This window comes from Herpailurus yagouaroundi, unplaced genomic scaffold (assembly GCF_014898765.1).
Source record: "Herpailurus yagouaroundi ecotype Mexico unplaced genomic scaffold, PumYag 67700, whole genome shotgun sequence".
Classification (NCBI taxonomy): domain Eukaryota; kingdom Metazoa; phylum Chordata; class Mammalia; order Carnivora; family Felidae; genus Herpailurus; species Herpailurus yagouaroundi.
In genome coordinates this window covers 4,347,286-4,364,402 of record NW_024420499.1, presented here as the reverse complement: position 1 = coordinate 4,364,402, position 17,117 = coordinate 4,347,286, and the positions used below count along the sequence as shown (strand labels likewise).

At 45.1% G+C, this 17,117-nt stretch overlaps 1 protein-coding gene across 8 annotated transcripts in view; it reads right to left on the bottom strand.

The window, feature by feature from the left end:
- CHRDL1 (chordin like 1) overlaps positions 1–17,117 on the bottom strand; it is a 126,136-nt gene that overhangs the window by 5,709 nt on the left and 103,310 nt on the right. For 5 of the 8 annotated variants that reach the window (XM_040468470.1, XM_040468471.1, XM_040468473.1 and 2 more), the window contains 4 exons: positions 16,758–16,825; positions 9,834–10,002; positions 6,253–6,462; positions 169–336 (listed from right to left, as the gene is read on the bottom strand). In XM_040468470.1, coding sequence (XP_040324404.1) covers positions 169–336; positions 6,253–6,462; positions 9,834–10,002; positions 16,758–16,825 — 615 coding nt within the window. The remainder of the gene's footprint in view (positions 1–168; positions 337–6,252; positions 6,463–9,833; positions 10,003–16,757; positions 16,826–17,117) is intronic. The other 3 variants (XM_040468472.1, XM_040468475.1, XM_040468477.1) reach the window with 1 other exon arrangement.

Sequence of the window (17,117 nt, the reverse complement as noted above, 5' to 3'; positions counted from 1 at the left end):
GTCACAATCACCACCGTGTCAGTCATGTGGTAGTTGCTGAGCGATCAGGAAAACTGACCCAAACGGAGGAGCTGGTTGAAGCAAAATTAAGGCGAGTCTTCCCCTCCTTCCCTGGTCCCCCGCCCCTTACAAAAAAAAATAACAAGGAATTAATATTGTCTTGCTCACCCTTTCGGATGGTCCAAACGTGCACCTCCACCTGAGGTGGTCTCTCGGTCTCCAGGGCTATTTTTCTGGTGGTCTCCCCATCCTCCATGAACACAGATTCATACACAGGCATGGTTTCTTCTCCACAAAAGTAGCCCTTACTGTCAAAGCTTTGGCCCGGAAGTTCTTCTGGAATCGGGAAGCAGGTATCTCATTGTTCATAGTGTCTCACGCTCATCGAGAGTGGACAATCAGCGAGAACATTCTTACAGAGTTAGAAATTCCACCCCTATTCCTTTGGCTCAGTTTAAGCTGCGCTGTAACAGCCACCAAATCACAAAGGACCACATGACCTTTGATTTAAGTCTACACGAGGACAGAATCCATAGATGTGCAGAACACTGGCCCACAAACCAAACTGGATCCACCCACCACCACAGGAGAAGTAGACCTTCGTGAGGAGGAAGAACGCAGCCAGGTACAAATCTCTTAGGCATGTCAGGGTACATAGGATTTTCCATGCTGGGTCCGGATCATGGTCTGTTTAGCACAGTGTTACCAACCGAGACCCAGGGAATGGGCTGACAGAGGGTCTTGCTTAACTTCCCTGACATCACTTTGGTATACTTAGAAAACATTTTATGACCCTCATTTATGTGCATATAGTTGCCCAAAGGATCTATCCAAATTGGCTTGACATTTCTGAATGCTCTTTGATTTGTTTGTGAGGGGAACGATAATACCGGATCAGCACCCGTGCCAAAACCTAGATGTCAGATTAGTCATATGCATGCTATGCCAAATGAACGGCTGGGAAACACAAAAAATTGGTCAAATCCCTCAACTATGGATCATTTAAAGTATAAACTAAACTGCTGGATTTCAGCTTCCAGGCATAAAGATACCAGCCCCTTCAAACTTCCCATTCCGCTCCACCCTTCTCTTCCCTCGGCCCCCTACCAAAAGAAAAAAAAAAAAAAAGTTTTTCCAAGTTGATGACCTGTGAGTTAAGTTTCTTTGCTGGCTTCATGAGCAGCACCCTCTTCAACTATGGCTTTAAAGTGTACCCTCGCATGAGGAGGAACAAAGAGAAGCCACGGGCACCCTGAAAACTTTGAATATGTGCAGAAGTCATGTGTAAGACTATCTGATGAAACCACGGAGTGCTGGGTTCTTTGGATCTGTGACGCTAATTAGGGAGACTCATTGTTAGCCAATCAGATGCATCGGGACCAGAGGCTGTAGTCAAATTGCTATTGCCCATCTCGTGCTGACCTGATTCCCACCCTCCACCACCATCTCGGCAGTGTAAGGACAAAATCGAAGTCATCACTTGGTGATTCCAGGTGGAACTACTCAATTTGTAGATCATCCTAGGATCAAGCCTCCTTTCTCCTTTGGCCCTTTTTAGTTATTTAATTGCTTGGTGGGCCAGTCCTTTGTGGTAATATGTTAGGTAATTAGGGGACGTGTGCTAGCACTTTGCCAGTCAGAGAAGTGGGTCTCTGAGTTCGCAGGGACCTCTGTGTATTTATCACCTTGAGAATGACAGCTGAGTTCAGTTGTTAATTTTTTTTTTTTTTTTTGCACCAGCTTAATACTGGCTACAGCTGTTAACTGCCATGCGAAATCCATGATGGCTCTGTAAATACCTGTCATGTACTAAAAGTTCTCCTAGTGTCCTGAAGAGTTGTCTTGCACCCCCCACCACCCCCACCGAGAGCTTAATGGACTCAGCAGAAGGGCTCTATGAACAACAAAACCCATCAGTGACTCAACCCTGGCTGGCACTTGAAAATATTAAGAGTAAACAAAGCGTGTCTTTGAAGCTACCCAGTGGGCAACAACCTCCCCGTTCCACACCCTCCACATCAAGGTGCTTTCTGATCACTCCATGCTCACCTAGTTGCGTTTCCTTCCAAGGAAGCCTGCTATGCTCACAGTCATTTCTGGCCATACCCACCTCCCTTGAGAATGCTCATATCCCGAGCTCTCCACAACTAAGAAATTGACAAAGCATTTCCTTATGGAGGTGGTAATGACTGATGAGGATGTATTAGCCCAGATAAGTTTTAAGTCTTAACAGGGGTGTTTTACACTGTATGCTGAAAGGACTGTGTAATTATAGGAATTCCAGATACCGGGGTGGTGTGGTGGGGATGGGAGTGGAGTTGGAGAACCTTCAGGAAGTGAAAGTCCTACACAATCTTGTAGGTGGCCACTAATAAGCAAGGCCAGGCCAGCCTCTACCAGAGCAAAGGCAAGAGAGGGAAGTAAAACTCACATCCTTAATTTTGGCCCTAGTTTGTGACTGGAGGAGGCTGTGATCATGTGTTCTAAGGAAACTTTTGGCTAGATCATCAGTGAATTTGATTTATCTCTTTTCCCTTCTCAACACAAATAGCTGAATTTACTGTTCTTTTCTACATCGATCTTCTTCCCTCTCCACTCTTTGTCCCTTTTTCTCTGTCATGTGTTATCTTTTTTTTAAATTAATTTATTTTGAGAGACAGAGAGCACAAGTAAGGGAGGGGCAGAGAAAGGGGGGGAGAGAGACAGAGAGAGAGAGAGAGAGAGAGAGAGAGAGAGAGAGAATCCAAAGCAGGCTCCGCACTGTTGCACAAAGCCTGATGTGGGGCTTGAACTCATGCACCGTGAGATCACGACCTGAGCCGAAACCAAAGAGTCAGATGCTTAACTGACTGAGCCACCTGGGCGTATTCTTAATCTAAGTGTATTACAAGTGCTTTCTTTTTTTTAACAGTAAGTGGGACCACAATATAAATATTGTTTTGGAGCAAAGCTTTGTACTTAACAAATATGTCACAAACATCTTTCCATGCCATTAAGTCTTGGTCTACAATGTTGTTTTTTTTTTTAATTAGTTTTTTAGAGAGAGAGAGAGAATGTGAGAGTGGGGGAGAAGGGCAGAGGGATAGAGAATCTCAAGCAGGCTCCACACTCAGCATGGAGCGCAACGCAGGGCTTGGTCCCATGACCCTTGGATCATGACCTGAGCTGATGTCAAGAATCGGATGCTCAGGTGCCTGGGTGGCTCAGTTGGTTAAGCGTCTGACTTCGGCTCAGGTCATGATCTCACGGTTCATGGGTTTGAGCCCCACATCAGGCCCTCTGTTGTCAGTGCAGAGCCTGCTTCGGATCCTCTGTCCCCACTTCTGTCTCTGCACCTCCGCCATGCTTGCTCGTGCTCTCTCTCATTCTCTCAAAAATAAACATTAAAAAAAATTAAGAGTCAAATGCTCAACCAGCTGAGCCACCCAGGGACCTCAGTCTACAATGATTTTGAATGGCCATCTGATAAGCCATGGTACAGCTATACCATAACTTATTTAACCATTCCCATATTGGTAGATTTTCAAATTGTTTCCAATTTTTTACTGCTGTAAACAACATTGAAGAAAAAAATCCTTATTTGTGTATCTGTGTATCCCTCTTATTACTTTCTTAGGATTCCTAGGAGTGAATTACTTAGCCAAAGAGTAGGAACGTAAAGGTTTTAATAAATACTGCCAACATGAGAAGCCAACTATTTAAAAGCCAATGCCTGTTCTACATTCACTTATGTGAATCACCTATATCTCTAAACGACTAAGCATTACAATGAAATGAGATTTGGTCTGAAGATCTGAGATTGAAATTGGAATATTATATAGCAGGGAGGATTTACCTTCCCTGGGGTAGTTTAGATCATGATTAGTTTTGTCTGAAAATATCATGTTACATTACTTATATGACTGTAGGTGTTCCACCCTTGGCCAAAACCAAAGAACATAAAATAAAATTGTGTTGGTAGAATTACTCCAAAGTGACACTAAAAGGTTTGAGGATCCGGCAAGATCACAGACTTGGAAGTCACAACAGGTTATTGTGACTTGGGTGGCCCCCCTGTCCGGATCACGCTCAGAATGTGCTCTCTCCCTATCTCTAATGAGTGCATTTTCTCATCAATTTTATTATTTTTTTAAAGATTTTATTTTATTTATTTTACTATTTTTAAAACTATTTTTAGTTTTCTGTAAATCTTAGTTAATATATGGTGTAATAATGATTTCAGAAGTAGAATTTAGTGATTCATCACTTACATATAACACCCAGTGCTCATCCCAACAGGTGTCCTCCTCAATGCCCATCACCCATCTAGCCCACCCTCATCCACCTCCCCTCTAGCAACCCTCAGTTTGTTCTCTGTATTTCAGAGTCTCTTATGGTTTGCCTCCCTGTTTTTATCTTATTTTTTCCTTCCCTTCCCCTATATTCATCTCTTTTCTTTCTTAAATTCCACATGGGTGAAATCCTAGAATACTCATCTTTCTCTGACTTACTTCACTTAGCAGGATACTCTAGTTCCACCTGCGTTGTTGCAAAGGGCAAGATTTCATTCTTTTTGATCACCGAGTAGTATTCCATTGTATATACATATCACATCTTCTTTATCCATTCACCAGTCAGTGACATTTGTCTCACCAATTTTAATGCCCCAGTTCCCTACTCCAGATCAGATAGGTCCTGTCCTTCCTATCCAATCCTACCTGCTGTTTACTCTGGGAGGAAGATTTTGTTTGTGCCATAAAGAAATGCTTCTCATACTTTAACGTGCATGGGGATCAACTGGGGGGTCTTGTTAAAATACAGATTCTGATGCAGTAGGTCTGGGAGGGGACCTGAGAGTCTGCCCTTCTAACTAGCTTCTAGGTGCTTCTGGTCCACAAACCACACTTAGAGTAGGAAGGCTATAAACCACCCTGAGCCTATGGCAGGTGCTTCTCAAGCTTGTCTGCACATTAAAACCACCTGGGGATCTTTTAAAAATTCTGGCGCCCAGGCGACACCTGAAATCAATTAAATCCTAATCTCTGGGGATGGGACACAGGTATTTTTAGAAGCTTTCCCGGGGGTTCCAATGTGCAGACAAGTTTGGGAACCACTGGCTTACATGAAGATGGCTCAAAAAATATACGTGGGCTAAGTTCATGTTTGCCTGCAAATCATGACGAACTAACTGCCTAAGTTGAAGGAATAAATGTTTGAGCTCTCTGCCTACTTCTAAAGTTTTTTGGGTTTTCCTCTGTGTTTACAAAAATGCTTTGCAGGTAGGCATATGAATCGATGAATTCATGTGCATGGGAGTGACTCATTCACTCCTAGAATGCTGGAGCAGGAAAGGCCCTAAGAAATACTCTACCCTAACCCTCATTTTGCAGAGAAGGAACCTGAAGCTCAGAGAGGTGAAGTGACTTTTTCTAGGTCACACAGGAAACCAGCGGAAGAGCCAGGATTAGAATGCTTGATCACCGATCCCCTATGCTGTCAGTCCCCACACTACAGACTACATTTTAATCTAGTTCATATGTGTTAGAACCACTGTGGATTCCCTTTTTAGGATATCAGTTAATATTATCTCCTGGCCTGGAAAAGGTAATGAGCTACACGTGACCTGAATTCCAAGCCTCGGTTTTGTTATCTATTTGTGGGATTCAGAGCAAATCACTCTATGCACTTCGGTAACGATATCATTATACAATTGTAGTGTTGGATGGGAGCTTGGAGATGAATTCTTCCAAACTTCTCCTTGTGCAGATGAGGCTGATGAAGGCCAGAACAGGTCTGTCACCTTTCCCACACAGCAACTTAGGTCAGGACCAGAACCCACTTTCTTTCCACTCTACCTCACGTGCCTCCCATCCTATCTCGAAAGGGTAATGGATGTGATTGTGCTTTGACGAGTGAAATAGTGACATCAATGAAAGGTGCTACTGTTCTTCTGTATAATCCTCATACTCCAATTTCTCTATAATTTAGAAAGGCCAGGCTGAAGTCTGGCACTTGAGGCTATGTGGGGCCAAAGGTGTAGTAGATACGAGAAAAAAAAAAAACAAAAAAACCCAGTCTATTTCCGAGTTACAAATTTCTTCCAAACAACCATGTTATCAGCCCTTCAAGGGAGGAGAGAATGAAGTTCATTGTTACAACTAGTATCATTACAAGGATATGGCAGGTTGATTAGGTTTCTGACACTCAAAGAACACTGAGAAGGACTACGTGGGGAGCTCATTCAACGAAAGGCAGGGCTTCCAACCAACGCACCTTTTGCCTTTTTACCTGGACACACCTTGCAGCACTTTCCATCTATTTTTTGAGGATACTTGCAGGGGTACCGGTTGGGGCAGTGGATTTTCTTACACTCTTGCTTGGTGACATTGCAAGTGCACAGCACACACTCCACAATGCCAAATGCCCGGAGATTGGGGTGCCAGGACTCGCCATGGGAGTAAGTCTTTCCATTGGAAACACACACTGGAAGAGAACACAGGGCTGGAAATTAAAGGCTAGGGTGCTGAAACGGGTCCCTGTGCTCAGAACCCAAGCCCTGAACCCCTTCAGACATCAAGCATCCTTTGTCCTTTCCATGGCCGTGGACGTATACAGAGCAGTCTCTGTCACCACAAAAATCCCCATCCTGGTTCCTATTCTACCATTAGCAACCATTCAGATGCTTCAGCAGCGACTTCTGGATGCTCACAAGTGCCTGGCACCTTGTGAGCAGTTGATAAATATTTCTTAAAAATGGAGGAATGTACTAGTGCATGAGAGCAGGGTTCCATCTGTCCTGGGTATCTCTGCGATAAGGAACCTCTAAGAGATTGTAGTGTTAATCCCTGCAGTTTCATAAAAGATGTACGCGGCTCGAGTGGATATGCTTCTTGGCATGAAAATCCCCCAGAGAGCTTGGCTGCCCAGGGAAGCTCGATGAAGAAACTACCGCTCTTCCCAAAGGGCCAATTTCTTCCAGATCCTGAAGCAAATCAAATGCTATGGAGAGTCTGATCCACCAACACAGATGGGTATGGAGGTAATGGCACCTGCCTACTCTTTGGCGTGGGGAGGAAGGCACTAAAATGAGATGAAGAGGGAAAGGATTGTGAAAGGTAGCCTTTCGTGCCTCTACACTTTGGGCAGTGTCCTCTGGCCCCTGTCTCACAGTGGCTACAGGGGTCCAGCAACAGTGGTCTCCCGTTTCCTGAGCCGGAAGTGAAGTCACTGGCTCCGCGTTTTGTGAGGGGCCTTGCAGGAGCAAGCATCTGAAGAGCTGCAGGCTCGGGGAGGGGGGAGTTGTGGGGAAGGCTATGAAGGGAAGGGGCGACGGGAACATCCTCCAATGCAGACCAACCAAAACATGCCCAGCTCCTCCCGTAAGGCATAGAGCCGAACTCCAGGATTAAGAACTATACAGGGCTGGGAGCGGGGAGGGCGGAGAATAAGCTCTCTCCCTTTCTGAAAGTGCCGAGACATTCTGGAGATTTTAAAGCCATGACTGGGACTGGGTGTGTTTCTCATTATTCCCATCACCTCATCATACCCAGGGAGACCTGTCGGCATCCCAATCAACAACATCTCCAGGGTGGGTTGTATCACTTAAGGCGGGGCTAGGGTGGGAGAAGTAGCCCCACTTGGGGCGTTTCTAGGAATTGGCTGATTTGGCCGCAAGACCATGGCCTCAGAAGGATGAATCATTGGGCTATTTCTTTCTCCTCAAATCCACTGGGTCACATTAGGAAATATGGATGATGTTGGCTGCCTTTTCCTGTCCTTTGCAAAAACTGCTAGAGTACTGGGCACTCTAGCAGGGTCCATCCGTGCAAAGATTTCCAAGAACACAGGCACCCAAACCAGAGAAGTTCCCCACCTTCCGGAGAGATGGAACAAGAACTTGACATGTGGACTCTGAGGCTCAGGACTGTGGACGGAATCCCAGGACAAGGTATGCCGGATGTGTCATTCTGTCTCCTGCCCTCATCTCTCCTGTCATCTCCAGAGACCGTGACACTGCCTTCTAGACAATGTGGTCAAGTGGGTACATTGTCTGCTTCATGCCAACGGATGCTGGACTCAAGTTCAAAATGGTGGAGTCCTATTGCTTCTCTTCTTTGACTCAAGCAGAGGACCAAGGACATGTGTCTCAGAGGAGCATGCTGTTAGTGGGAACACTAAGGAGAAGGGCGGGCAGGACCCCTGTGCTATATAGCTAGGTTCACTTTCCCCTAAGTATTGGGACTAAGGGGACAATCTAGACAGGATGAGAGTCTACATTCTGAGATGTAGTAACAGGAGATCAACCCTCTAGAGGGAAACACAGCCTTCTCCCCACTCACAAACTCTCAAGATGATTTTGAATCATCCAGCTGGGCGTTGTGGGTTGGGGGTGGGGGCAAGTGATTCTCCAGTGAACTATAATAGAAAGGTCAGGAAAGAACTGCTACATCCAAATCAATGGGAGCAATGAAAAAATGTAAACCAGCTGAGCCTTTTGTAGGACGCAGAGAAAATCAAGGGATGAGCCTCTGCCCTGAAATGAAGAGGCCTGTGGAAATTATGGGATTTAAGATTTTCAAAGTCCATTTCCCCACAGGATTTTTTTTAGGCTTTGAAATACTCCTCCTCATTTCATAAATTCATATGAGGATGCCTTGGACTTCAAAAATAATACGCTTCAAATCAAACCCAGATCGATAGTAAATATTTCCAATTCTTCTGATATATCGCCATTTTTTTATCAAGACTTTTATTTTGCATGTTCCTCTTTTAAGCCTGTTAGTTTCAAAAGCGATTCAATGTTTTTTATCTGTAATCTGAAATTTACATCTAACTAGTAACAGCTGTGATCAACTCGCTTTGGTTTGACCAGCTTTGTTGAGATTTATAGTAGGAGTTCTTTGTAACGGATTGTTTTTCACCCGTGTTATTCAATCATTTGGTTTAATAATTTATTACTTTTAACCCATTCAGAGAACTGGCTTTGATTTGTTTTTCCTTTAAAGGAAACAAAACATGTTTGTGGTTTCGTAAAAAGGAACCAGCTGAGCTCTTGCTCTGAAGAGCTGGTTGACACGATGCCTAAAAAAAGTAAGAAGCAGTCAATTGTTTGATTGAATTTCTCCCCCCCCCCCCACCCCCACTACTGGGGTGGGGGTGGAGGCCAGGGAACTCTGAGCAGGAAGGACCTGGCCACGGACGTGTGTGGGTGCCTGCTGTAGCCAGCTGGTCGGCTGAGTGAGTGGGCTGCATATCTGTGTTAACCTGATCAGTCCTCCTGGTGCTCAGCCAGGAGGTTTCTGGATTTCTTACTGGATTACTCATTTCCAATGACAATCTCCTCATATGAATTAGAATCTCCGAGTGTGGGGCCCAGAATATGTACCTTTAGCAAGAGGCCCGGGGAGAGAGCCTTGGGTGCACTGCAGTGTAAGAACTGCTACTTCGAAGGTATGGGGCTAAGAGCTTCATTCGGCACTGAGTCCCTGTGAATATTGGGTGCCCAAGTGACAACACACAAGTTCTCTTCTGTTAAGGATCCAAGGAACTTTCCCAAATGACCTGCAACCCCCCGGGGCAACAGAGAAAATGCCGGAGGCTGCATTAAGCTCACGGCTTTCTTTTGTCCTAAGTAAGGGCAGGTATACCTGAAATCTAAACTAAGCTCTCTGGGCTGCCTTTAGGGAAGTCCTAACAGTCGGCTGGAGTCGCTTGTCCACACACACGCTTTGAGGCCTGATGGGAAGTCATCCTCATGTGAATGTGTGATATGCATGGGAGACAGGGCCCTTCCCAGGCCCAGCCATTAAGAGAAGGGGACTGTGGACGTGGCCCAAAACGAGAGTGTCCCTTACCTTGTCCGTGCTTGTGTTTGTTGTTGATGACAATTTGCACAATGGTGCCCGATGCTTGCTGGGAATCCATGAGAGCTCCTCGGTGGCTTCTGGCCCCGGGAAAGCGGGGCAGACCTCCAGCCTGTCGGCTTGGTGGGGGGTCGTAGTGAGATCGGTGGTAAGAATGTCTCTGTAAAATGACAAGGACAAACTCAGTCCCCTAGATCCACCAGTGAGAAGGCCCAAGTGGACTTAAACACACTTAGAAGCCATGTGATGACCTCAAGTGATGAGCTCGGATCTTAAATTAACCACATGTCCGCCTACACCGGTGGAGACATACGGTTGCTCCTGAAGCAAGAGTAGCCTTGACAACATGCCGAGATTTTTCTCTCTGCTTGCAGAAGACTGGACTAGTTTCACCTGAGGGAGCAAACAGCCCAAAAGGGTAAACAAAACGTCCTTAGCTGCTCCCAAGGAGCCATTTGCAACTCTTCAGGAGCCTTAACCTTACGAGTTAAGGGAGTGGCCTGCAGCCTGAGGCTGAAGGGGACAAAGTGGGAAATGGTGTACAAATTAGGAAGACAAAGAGAACTTTCCAGTCATGGGGAATGTGTGACCTGGGTGGGCCATGAAGGGTGGAGAGGCTTTTCACAGGCAGAGTTGGTGAGGAATATTCCAGGTAGCGATTTCCAAGTTGAGAACGTGTAGCAGAGAACATAGAGTCCAAAAACGGGAACCGCTAAAGGATTACATTCCAAATTTGGGTTGCAGCCCGATCATGGAGGACTTTAAATGACAGGCTGAGGGGTGAGGACTTTATTTGGTAGGCAACAGAGGTGAGGGTGTGGAAGCCTTCGATGGATTTTTTTTTTTTTTTGAAGCAGGGAAATAATCAGAATCAGAACTGTGTCTCCAAGCACTGATACCTGATTATATATACGGTGCGCTGGATGGAATGAAGAGACAGGATAGGCCAGATGAGAGGCACGGAGACTCAAAATGCAGCCAATGGCATGAGGTCACAGAGCAGGGTACAGACACCCTAGACATTGCATAAAAGAACCGACCGTGTAGGACAGTACCAGAATGTCACCCAGAGGGGAGGACTTTGTTTTGCTCACTGCTATGCCTCCAGTGCCCCAAACAGCATCCAGTGTCTAGAAGGTGCTCATTAGACACTTGAAGGAACAAATGAATGAATGAATGAATGAAAGCTGTTGTCCCCAATGAAAGCTTAGAGTCTTGTACTACAAATAATGCAATCATTCCTCTGTCAGCAAGGCTTTGACACGTGATGTGCCCACTATTCTCCCAGGAGCTGAGGGAGAGTGAAGGCAGAGGAGGATGGAATGAATGAAGGCTAGAACCTAAGGCAAAAAGCCAAATAACATTGTGTTTTAGGGGCAACTGTTTGGGGTAAAGGAGGGGAGACCCGTGAGTAATTTCACAGGCAATTAAAAAGGAAGATCCTTATGTTCAGTGTTAGATATAGCAGGGGATCTTGGGAAGGTAGCTTTGGGATCCCCTAACCCCAGCATCCCATAAAACATTTATTACAGTTATGGTCCATAGATACACATGTTGCAAATTTAGCTTTGAGAATTAGTATTAACTCTCTTGAGGGGGAAGGCACCGGTGGGAGAAGGGGAGAGAGAATAGGAGTCAGAGTAAGAGAAAGAGAACATGATTCCCTAAATCTAAGAAGCGTCCACGCTGGTACATTGCTATGAAAACTCACGCAAGTAAGAATTTGCATCAACTTATTATCATGTACACAGATGGAATTTTCAGCGCAAATATTTTTCGTTCCCACAATGGCTCAGATGTCTTTTTCACTTACATTCCACAAAGACCATTACAGAGCATTCTGTCCTTTCTGGAGTTTGGCAAAGTTTTGCCAAAGGAACACAGAGAGGACAGTCTGGCTGGTGGGTACCCTGATGCTAAAAGGAGGGAGTCCCACAGAGCTAGAATTGGAGAGAGAAGGTCGCTAACCCAGGATGAGTTGCAAGTACAAGAATTTCTGTGATTCATGAGGGTGAGAACAAAATGAAATGCTGGCCTTGGGTGCCAGGGACTCAGACCCTGGACATACAGTAAGAGACAAAAACATTCTACACCAACCAAACAAACAGACTCAAGGATTTTGATCAGCCCCCCAGAACCTTGCCTTGTTAAAGTCTTGCGTTTTTCAGAGAAACAGGCTAGACAGGAGAGGGGTTTTATTTAGGGTGACCATGAAGTTGCAGTTTTTGGAGATGGCAGGAGAGGAGGAGAGAGAAGGATGAACAGGAGGAGGAAGAAAGGAAGGAGAAAGTGGGAGAAGGAACGTGTGGTCAAGCCCAGTGGTCTGCAAACATTTGGCTGAAAGCTGCTCTGAAGAAAATATCCAAGTCTGCTCAGATAGCAAAGTCGACGACAGTGGTCACAACCTGGGGGTGGAGGGTGGTGAAGTGTGATTTTGATTTGAGGGTCATGGCTCTTTTATAGAGGTTGTTCCCCTAAACAGGCAAACGAGGGGCGCCTGGGTGGCTCAGTCAGTTGAGAGACTTTGGCGCAGGTCATGATCTCAGGGTTCGTGAGTTCGAACCCCGTGTCAGGCTCTGTGCTGACAGCTCAGAGCCTGGAACCTGCTCCCGATTCCCTGTCTCCCTCTCTCTCTCTCTCAAAAATAAATAAACACTAAAAAAAAAAAAAAAATAAACAAGCGAATGAAAGAGGCTTACCAGGGACCATTCTGACCTTGTAACTTATAGCAAGACAGGAAAAGGCATTAACACCTTGGAGTCGTAAATGAAATTGGAGTTTATCTTAAAAACAAGCTGTGAATAGCCTGCTCAAGAGAAGAGGTCAAGACTTGTTAGGCAGAAATGGCCATATAGCTATACTTTGTTTTATTCTGCTCAATATTTTGGTATTATTTTATTTCCTGACTCAAAGTGTCGATAACTAAGGCTTTTGAAGTGGTTCCCACACAGTTCTTTTCTGATGGTGGAAAATCTCCATTATTGTCGAAAGTTCCCCAGGAATCTCTTCTTTACTTGTTCTAAGGTCTAATATGGGTTTTACTGGCAGAGACGGGGAAACAGGACAGTTCCGGGAGAGCCCTCCAAGCGCCTTCATGGCTGTGAGTCTAAAGTTATCATGAAATATAGTTTAACTTAAAGACTGTCTTCAGAATGTGTCATAATCCACACAACCTTGAGTGCCTGTATCTTCATCACTGGAACCCTGGGACCATCCCTGTCTGGGAGACACTTGGGCCAGTTTCCTTCCCCACCCACCATTCTGACAGTAGGAATGAGACGTGGATTTTTATCTGTTGCCTATTGTTTCTATCTCTAAATCTTTCACTTTTCGAGTGGTAAGTCTCTGAGTAATCTATCAGGGGCAAAATCAAGACGTTGGCTGTTGTCCAAAACAAAATTGTGCTTGCTTTCATGTTTTGGCTTTCCACCCTATGTCTACTTCTCCCTCCCTATAACACACACACACACACACACACACACACACACACACACACACGCTACGGTACTAGGACCAGTGTATGTGAAATTATGATCTGGAAACCGAACCAAAACCATTTCAGATTTTGACAAAGGAGCTGCAATTGAGGCACTGGTTCCTCCTGTGCACTTCGTAAAACTTGGGAAACTGATGGATTGCAACCCATGTGGCAAAATGAAGCAAACCTCTGTGTTTCTATCGAACTGACGTTTGGATGGTTCCCTGTGAATAGGGACGGTCCATTAAAGTGACAGTCTGCCGAACGGGCAACGTCCTGTGAGGCCTGCCTTTTGTGATCCCATAGAGAAAGCTGAGCCTGCACAGGATATTCAGAAGGCGTTCTCCTACCTTCTGATTTTTGGCTGCTCGAGGGCCAGCAACAAGTGTGAAGCATCTTTGACGTGGGACAAATGCCTGTGCGTTCACGTTCATGAAAAGCCCCTCCCACACATTTCACCCCACCTTCTATACCCATTCACTCAACACGGATTTATTGGGTGCCTACTATGTGCCAGGTACATATTCTTCTATTACTACAGATGCTATTTATTATTGCAAATCCTATCCCACAATATCTACCCCTTTTAGAACAAAGGAAAATATTTATTTATAATAAAGTGGAACCATCTGGACATTTTGGTCTACTAGGCCCAAATGTTTATTTCTAAAGATAGGTCTTGAACTCCTTTGAAAATCAATAACAATTTCAAGGCCCTGCATTCTGTACCTGACCTCTTTTGGTACAGGAAGTACGGGATCAAGTTCAGCCCTATCACCAGCAGTTTAGGAAAAAGGACAAGAGGGAAAGGCCAGGGTAGAGTTGGAGGCAGCATAAAATATGAGGGCGAGAAGAAGGGCTAATTAATGGCATTCCCAGCAGGATCACCGAGCTGGCCACAGACGCTTAGCTTTGCGGACCAAGGCACCCAGTTTAAGGTATCTCAGGGCCAAATTTGGTTAGAATACCATCTGGTTGACAGCCACAGATTTAGTCATTCTCAACTTTCTACCACAATAAAAAAAAAATGAGCCCTGAGAAAAAGAGGAAATTCACAACACAAAAAATGGAGACTGGTATCATCTCCTGTCCAGATCTGGGAGGAATCTGATTTACTATAAAGCAGATAGAGCTAGATGGAGAAAATCTTGTTTTTCTTTCTTTCTTTTTTTTAAAGTTGGTATTTAAACTCTAGTCAGTGAGCATACAGTGTAAGATTAGTTTCAGGTGCACAATCTAGTGATCGAACACTTCCATACACCATTCTGTGCTCATCCCAAGTGCCCTCCTTAATCCCCATCCATCTATTTCACTTACCTTCGGGCTCCATATTAACCCGGGAACTGGGAGGCCCATCCTCTCTCACAGGAGTGTCGCTTTCTTTGAGACACCCGGTATTCTCTGCCCCACCCACAATCCTTCTACACTCATTCAGAAACAGCAACGTCTAGAAAATAATACGACTACAGAATAAAGCCAACGGCCATCACTTCAACTCATTGCTGAGGGTGTTGGCCAGCTGGATGTAGGCAAGTCGAGAGTGGCGCGTGTGATGACCAGGAAACATGGCCTAAGCAACACTGAGATGTTTATAGTGGCCATTTTATTATGTCCCCACCAACACCTTCCTTACACCCTCCGTATCCTAGGGCTTGCCCTGTAATTCCCTAGACTCTTGTCTTCTATAAAACGCTGGTTGAGAAATAATACCACGGGTTTAAAAAAATCATTTAAATGTTTTATCCTGCAGGGGCGCCTGGGTGGCTCAGTCGGTTAGGCGTCCGACTCTTGATTTTGGCTCAGGTCATGATCTCACGGTTCATGAGTTCGAGTCCTGCGTTGGGCTCTGAGCTGGTGGTGCAGGGCCTGCCTGGGATTCTCTCTCTCCCTCTCTCTCTGCCCTTCCCCTACTTGCTCTCTCTCTCTCTCTCTCTCTCTCTCTCTCTCTCTCTCTCTCAAAAAACAAATAAGTACATTAACATTCAAAAAAATAAATGTTATATATTGCAAAGCAAATCGATGCTCATTGAAAAACATCCAGTAATACAGAAAAGATAAAGTGAATAATCCAACGCTCCCTGTCCTCCTGCCAACTTCCACCCCTCTGGGATTCCCACTCTTGACGTTTTGGTTTAGGACCTCCCAGACCTTTTCATGTGTATGTACACATGCACACACACAATGTTTACATAAGGAGATGCTAGTGTAAGTTGTGTCCTGTACCTTGCTTTGTTTACATAATATATGTTGGGGATCTCTCCACCTTGGTCCATTTCGATGCCTTGCACTCTTTAACAACAGCACCATGTGCCATAGATGGGGTGTGTTTAACCACGCCCTTATTGCTCTTGGTTAGGTTGCTGCCCCGTTTATTTTGCTCTTATGAAAATAATACTGCACTGAATGCCCCATGCACTTTTTCTGTACGGGGATTCGATGAATGCCCATTTATGTGCCATGAATGCCTTTGTACATTTTGCGTGCTTTTATAAGCCCTTCAATAGGATAGATTCCTTGAACTGGAACATCTTTCCAGATTTTAAGAATTCTGAGGTATTTACGCTGTACTTGACCATATATATTTTTTTTAATTTGATGTTTTACTTATTTTTGAGAGAGAGAGAGAGAGACAGAGAGAGACAGAATACGAGTAGGGGAGGGGCGGAGAGAAAGGGAAACACATAATCCAAAGCAGGCTCCAGGCTCTGAGCTGTCAGCACAGAGCCCGACACGGGGCTTTAACTCAAGAGTTAAGAGATCATAACTTGAGCTGAAGCTGGATGCTCAGCTGAGGGAGCCACCCAGGAACCCTGGCCCCCCTGGCCATATGTTTTTTAGAGAGGGATTGCATTTTGTTAATTACTTCAAAATACAAAGGGAGAAGAGATACTGTTGCTATACATAAAGAGGCTTTTTATGAGGTTAGCACTGAGCATGGGAATGAGATATTGTAGGGTGGGGAAGGAATATCCAGCCTGCTACCTTTGCTCTCCTTCAGCTGTAAACCTAAGGCTTCAGAGAGGGTTTGTGGAGACGCGTCCACAGTACCCCTGTCAAAAGGATGGGAGGACCTACCTTACAATTCCACAGAAGGTTCTCACTATTGAGGACAGACGTAGTGACCTGCCTTCTTTCCAGAAGGCAGAGATTTGCCAAGCCATCCTGAAAGTCTACCAGCTTCTGATCTAGGCAAGGGGTACCTACGGGCGGGGGCTATGATTTCTTTATGCACATGTCCTGGCCCCGGTTACCAATTGTGCAGTGTACTTAAATGGTAACAGGTTGGTGATAATGCCATTTAATTTTCTGAGGAAAGGAAAGAGAAATGGTGTTAGAAATGGGCCCTTTTATGGAGTTGCTGGGATAACAGCCATGGAGAGAGGAAAGTTTGGCTTGGTGCTGTGGAGTGTTGAATTATTTGAGCTATTCACACTTACTGCTTCTCTGTTGGCAGGTTGCCGGAAGATATCACCATCAGAATGTTCCCACGACAATTCTCCATCCCCTGTTTATTACAAAATAAGAAAAGAGTCATACATACATAGAAGGGAAAACCATCACCCTTGTGACCTAGCAACATTTTTGGTTCTATGATCCCAAATTTCTCCAGACAGCTTGACCGTTGTTAAGATGGCTGTCCTTCAAAAAGTGAGCCCGGAAGATTTCTCTCTGGGTGTGCCTCAGTTTTCAAAGCAGCTCTGAAGAAAACTACCACCTTCTAAAAGATTCTGCCCATCACCATTGTGTAAGATTTGGGAAACAAAAGGGAAAAAATCACTTTCCGCTGTGATACAGCC